General features: G+C 41.3%; 1 protein-coding gene across 1 annotated transcript; it reads right to left on the bottom strand.

Moving 5' to 3' along the window:
• Positions 1-432: 432 nt before the first annotated feature.
• On the bottom strand, positions 433-5,284 carry LOC117535321 (casein kinase I-like). The gene is made up of 4 exons (XM_034199761.1): positions 4,918-5,284; positions 1,023-1,113; positions 710-820; positions 433-605 (listed from the first exon to the last, which is right to left on the bottom strand). Exons 2-4 carry the CDS (start codon positions 1,096-1,098, stop codon positions 433-435), a joined length of 360 nt encoding a protein of 119 aa, XP_034055652.1. The 5' UTR covers positions 1,099-1,113; positions 4,918-5,284.
• Between the last annotated feature and the right edge of the window lie 1,165 nt (positions 5,285-6,449).

Genomic DNA, 6,449 nt, shown 5'->3' with positions numbered 1-6,449 from the left:
AACACACACACACACACACACACACACACACACACACACACACACACACACACACACACACACACACACACACACACACACACACACACACAACACACACACACACACACACCACACACACACACACACACACACACACACACACAACACACACACACACACACACACACACACACACACACACACACACACACACACACACACACACACACACACACACACACACACACACCACACACACACACCACACACACACACACACACACACACACACACACACCACACACACACACACACACACACACACACACACACCCCCTAAGGCGGTTACAAATATAACCTTTTGTATCTATCTTCGTAAATAGAACAGTTTCAGAGAGTGGACTCTTAACTAAGAGGATTGTTTATGTGTTTATGTTGATGCCTGCGAGTTCACATGAAGGTTTTGTGTCGTACCATCTGGTCGGCCAGCAGCAGAACGGTCTTCAGGCTGAACTTCCGGGAGCAAAAGTTGAAAAGGTCCTCCAGACTGGGGCCGAGCAGCTCCATCACCATCACGTTGTAGTCTCCCTCTGCACCACACCACTTTATCGATGGGATACCCACTAGAATGCAAACAAACACAGTCATCATAAAGCTTGTATTATTAACTCCACCAAGCATAACATTAGCATGTTTCCCAGGTCGGTCAAAGCCACATTCATCTCACCTCCTCCTTGCATCATCTTGTAGAACTTGCTCTCAATGTGCAGCTGGGGGTGTTTGGTCTTCACACATTCCAGCTTGATGGCTACCTCCTCCCCTGTGGCGATGTTGGCACCTGGGGACACACAAAAGTACAATTGTTGCTTAAAGGAGGCGTTTCAATTCGACTGTAGCAGGAAGAATGAAGGATTAATGTGACGGAAAATGTGTTTAGGTGCCAATAAGAAGGGACAGTAAAGGTACAGCAGCAGAAGCTAATGTGGAAAGACCCTTAACAGAGGGGACACATGGAAAGCTGTGTGCAAAAACAAACTTACCAAGGTAAATGTCGCCAAAGGAGCCACTCCCTATCTTCCGCCCGAGCCGGTACTTGTTCCCCACTCTCAGCTCCATGTTTGCGAGTTGTCACTGTCACCAACAGAAAAAAGGAGATGATTCTAAGCAGGAAAAGGACACATGACACCATGCTCGCTTTTCTGGGCGGCGCAACTTTTCTCTCTCTCTCTCTCTCCGCTCACTGGGAAACATTATACAGCTACTGTACAGTTCAACAGAATATAACACAGAGTGGTAGAATGAAGGGAAGCTGTCCTCAAGGGTCGGTCAGCTGCTCACATGATCATCGGTCAATCCCAGACACACTGAGCTGCCCACATGCTAGAGTGAGTAGCCGGAGCAGAGCTTGTTGATCAGCCAACAGCTGCCTGACCTCAAGAAACACACAATAGAGTGGTGCAGCGATGACGTACTTTTGCAGGCTGACCCGGAAGTTAACATAGCAAGGGCTTCCTCAACAATAAGCAATGGGATTTGAGAGGATTGCAAACACACGTTCATTTCAGCAGAATAATCTCAACATATTGACACCACTTTTATCATTTAGAAGTGCATTCCAGAAGTAGAAAGCTAACGTCACGCTATAAAGGAAAGGCATCACTGTCACATGGCTTCACGTCACCACCGCTAAGCTAAGAAGGCGGCTAACGTTCGGAGTGAGAGCACGTCTAATTTATTCACTGGTTAGGAACCGCAGGTTTTTAAAGACACATTGAAGCTCCAGGCATTCTCGCCAGAGGGGTATTTACTTATGTAGTAGAATAAAACGTGAAATCTCTTCACTTATGCTAACCAGAGCTTAATTCAGGTCTCTAACCAAAAACACATTCCAAACGAAGTAGAAAAACTCATTACTGTGTTTCAGGACTCATTCCTACAACACTGTTAAATGAGTAGTGTAGCTGGCAGGAAGAGGTGGTTGCAGTGAGATCAGCAAAAAGGAGAGCAGTGACTGGAAGGAAAATACATCAAAACCAGGACTACATAAAACTGCCGGTTTCCACTTGGAACAGAATCAAATGTGAGTACTGGGACTTGGCACACGAGGAAAGGAAGTGCATCTTCTGAGCTGAACTGCACGTGATGCCGGAGCATCATTTATTTAGCACACTCTCCTACCACGCCACATTGTGCAGCCACTGCAAAAGCAAGACTAAGCTCTCTCCACTGTTCCGTACTAGCAGTGCCAAGGGAGGCATGAGCGCCGGCTGGCTCTATCTGTGTCAAGGCCCTCAGACGATTCTGTGCACTGAACTTCAGAAAGCAAAGTGCTGCAGAGGACGTATCAACGCGGAGCATTATTCCTCAAAGAGATTTCAGTTGTTGACAGCAGTTTGGGAACAATGTTAACAAATCGATGGAAACAGTGGACCCTTGTTCCAAATCACTGCTTCATATTCACATATCACCTCGAGACATGTGATGCAACATATGAAATTGACCTCATTGAAACATATTAATGAATCCTTTAGCGTCTCCTATAGAGAAGTTTCATGACAACTCGGAAGAAAAAAACTGTCTAAGGAAAGCTCCGTTTCGTGGACATGCTAATTCGAGCCATCGATTCAGTCCTCTTTATCTAGTTTATTTGATCAGAGCCACCTTTATTCTTTTATTAATAAGTAACTTTACTTGATTGTAAGTTGGAGAAAAAAAATTAGCACCAGTTCAGTAGTAAATCTACTCATTTGGCCTATAGTCAAACATTGCAGAAAATCTTCATATTCCAGAGGCTCAATACAACATTTTAAGAAAAATGACTTCAATGGACGATAATGAAAACAGTTCATTGATTGACTTATTGCCGCATCTCTGACACCTTGGGAAATGAGTCAAACTCAAAACAAATTGCACAGCCCTCAGTTTAATGAGACATTTCACCTGAACCGAACATATGGTAAGATGTAGGCCGGAGACCTTGTCAGCTCCGGCTGATGAGAGGACATCCTGCCATGGTGGATGTGATCGAGGCAGATGGATTTGAGTTAATAAAGGGTTAGGTTTCATTACACCAAGTGGGTGTCTCATGTGCTGCAGCCAGGGACCTGATTTAGGGCGCAACATTAATCACAAGGCTACGGAGTAAGTGCTATTGATTTATTGCTTGTTACTGGAGCAGTGACACAATTTTAAACTGCACAGTGTTTTACACTGCATATTAAAGACTGGGTCCATGTGGTTTCGACTGGAATAATACTCATGATTGTTCTAAAAAGCTTAGCCGGAGAGAACGTGGTTTTACCAAGACATGCATAGGGAAAAACTGTGCAACGTGAAGAATGCATTATTCGATGTTTCAATGATGAAATGTGATGTGAAGCAAGTGGAATAGTCACATTGCAGCTGGAAATGCACCATGTGCCTTTAATGTAGAGAGGGTCTACATGACAGTGGACAGATGAGCATGCTAGCATTCATCTTCTGGTTACAGAGGGGGGTCTTTAGAGGTTGTCCTGAAGAGGGGCTACAATAAGGTTAAACCCTCTATACACCACCCCAAATGTGAAATAACTTGCCTTTAACTACAATGTAATCTCTCACACAGTTAAGACACAATAAGTCTTTTTTAGCCCGCCTGTCATTTCCTGGTTAAATCTGACCGTTTTACTACTTTCATCAATCATACAATACATTCAAGGCCTTATGATATCCTCCACAGTGGGCATTTCAGCACATAAAACAGCTGATCACCACTTTCATTACATTTGGAATAGTTTAGTGAACTTTGTCACGCCTATGGGGTTCCCGGATTATTTTTTTTCCACTACAGGAAATGAATGAGTAACTCTAGATTACGTTCACCCATCAGATAGCACAGAACCACCAATCAACAACATGTTAATGTCATTGTCTATTCTTTGTATTTTCCCTGCAGCTATTTGTGTAAACCAGTAGTCTTTGTAGACATTGTTTTCAGCTTGAACGGGTGTACAATCAAATGTGGTGATGATTAATGTTTATGTGTTCATGTATGAGCAGGGACCACCAAAGTAAGGGGAAAGAAACTAACACGACAGGAGGGTTGAAGGAGAACACAAGAGTCAGAAACCAAAACACAGAGGATTTCGCAATCCCATGAAAAAGAGAGCACTGCTACGCCTCGCAGGGCAGCTGTCACTCAACAATCCGCTTGTGTGAAACTGACCCGACACTAAATACATCAATACAACTAACTTGCCAAATTAAGTTAAAACATACTGCAAATACACACATGTCACAAAGAATACACAATATAAATGGATACATTAGAATGTTCCATAAAACACCAATACACTACAGCACAGAAATATAGACATATACTACAGTAGCAGAAACATAAAGAAGTATATCAATTAAGTAAATTAAAGTAGCTCAAATTGTCAAGCAAGTCAGTTATGGTTTAATGTGGTCAATATTTTGCAACTACTAATATTGGCCACATTATTTAAACCAGCTTAGAAAGACAGACACTTTAAGTAGGTTAACGTTGGTGAAAATACGAACCTAATGTAACGAGAAGGACGCAAACTGCCGTTATAAACAATAGAAAAATAAGTAAAATAAGAAAACATCAACCGATAGCATTTAGCTAGTTCCCTGTTAGCCGCTAGGAGTAAGCTAGTGGAAATACGTTAACGGAACCGTGATACGCTAGTCACGGTGGTTACTATAGAAATAAAAAGACAAGCTGTAATCGTGTTTATATGTTATACTTTGTCACATTTGTACTTAAAAACCGCACCCATTTATGCTACGGGACAAGTAAGATACTAGCCATCCCTACTACTATCCCCCTCCCCCCCTCTTCTGTAAAGCCGTGAATACGAGCCTCTGATTCGGGCGATTCGGGCCGCTTTTCACCCCTGAATATCTCCGGTTCCCCGACCCGCAACTCACCCGATATTGGGTTCGTCCGAGAGCTGGTTCGGTGGATGTTCTGATCCGATGGTTGTCAGTGGGACAGAAGCCCGAGTAAAGGAGGATGGGAGTGGATTCTGGCGGATCTCATACCCCCAGCTTTGAGCTCTGTGGTCGGTTGCTCTCCCTGTTGATAGTCCCTGAGAAGCTCCAGCAGCCGTTGCTCTGTCTCCCCCTCCCGTTACTTAACACCGCGCGCGGTCACTACGCGATGATGTCATTCTGGGGATGTCAGGGCTCAGTCATTTATGAAAAAACGTCACAGCTAAATGCTCCTTCCTTTATACATGTTTACCATTCATTAATTATCCATTGATCTACTATTAGTCATCTTGAGTCATACTCGAGTTTGCAAGGTGAATCCTGTTGTGTATCATGCCAGATATCGCGATATTTCAGTAAAGGATATCCTCAATTCAGTCAGTGTTGAATTAATCTGTTACAAGTTAAAGTCCTGTATTGAGTTAAAATAGTTTTAAAATTAGAATCAACGTTTTCTTAGATTTCAAATTATATTTATACAACGTATATTTAGGAAGTGAAAGTTGTTTATTTCTACAGAAAGGACTATTTCAGCACTCAAAGTCCTATTTTCATCTATAAAATTACTTCATGCTTAGGCTATAGACAATAATTTTTAGAAAGAAAAAAAAAGCTATATCTGATTTTGCAAATTATTATTATATATTTCTAAGTATTAAATCAATGTAGTGGAATAAAAAGTACAATATTACCATATGTGTTGAAGTATAGAAGTCTATTAGAAATCACTGCATCAGAGGTCACTTATTTCATACAGTATGCAGTAGCTTACTGTAGAGTGACGTGGGTTTAAATAGGATTGGTTTGTGGATGGTAGTGAGAGGCCGACAGATGGACACACTGACTTGTTTTTCTGCCGATGAAAAGCCTTTAGGCCTTTCGCTGAACGAAAGGTCTTTGTCATATTCATCAGTGCAACATGCAGTGCTTAGTGTGCACATGTGCTCTATAGTGGAAGCCCTGGAAGAGGAACAAACAGAGGCGGGGAGGTTCACACTCGGATTGTTAAACATAGAAACTACCTGCAAAATACAATTATTTACATGTTCGATTCATCTGCTGTTTATATCTAGATTAAGATCAATTTTAATCTCCATAATTTCAGCAAAAGTTTTGCATTAAAAATTAGTTTAATTATAATAAATGATCAAAATAGATGATTATTTTTCTTTCAATCCATTTTTGGTTAAAGCTCTAGTACACTTGCTCAAAACAAGTTTTACTGAACAAAAGCATGTTGACAAAATAGTAAAAATAGTCCAAGTCCAGACCCCTAAATGTCTTGTTTTGTCAGTTTATTCGTTGATATAAGAAAAGCATGACATTTCCATGTCTAAAAAGGTTGAAACTGCATTTTCTGCCATCTAAAATGAGTTTAATGATACATTATGAAAGATATTGAGATATTATTTCCAGATTAAAATGAAAAAAGATTTCAATAGAATTGTAAAAATAAAAAAGGCCCATCC

Source organism: Gymnodraco acuticeps, unplaced genomic scaffold (assembly GCF_902827175.1).
Source record: "Gymnodraco acuticeps unplaced genomic scaffold, fGymAcu1.1, whole genome shotgun sequence".
Lineage (NCBI taxonomy): Eukaryota > Metazoa > Chordata > Actinopteri > Perciformes > Bathydraconidae > Gymnodraco > Gymnodraco acuticeps.
Note: the sequence above shows the minus strand (reverse complement) of the source record. Positions and strands in the feature narration are given on the sequence as shown.

What these genes read in the sequence shown, in the direction of transcription:
- LOC117535321 (XM_034199761.1), bottom strand. Translation starts at nt 1,098, where the DNA reads ATGGAGCTGAGAGTGGGGAACAAGTACCGGCTCGGGCGGAAGATAGGG. An exon ending in CTTTGGCGACATTTACCTTG is followed by an intron (nt 821 to 1,022) that starts GTAAGTTTGTTT and finishes GTGTGTCCCCAG; the next exon opens with GTGCCAACATCGCCACAGGG. An exon ending in CAAGATGATGCAAGGAGGAG is followed by an intron (nt 606 to 709) that starts GTGAGATGAATG and finishes TTTGCATTCTAG; the next exon opens with TGGGTATCCCATCGATAAAG.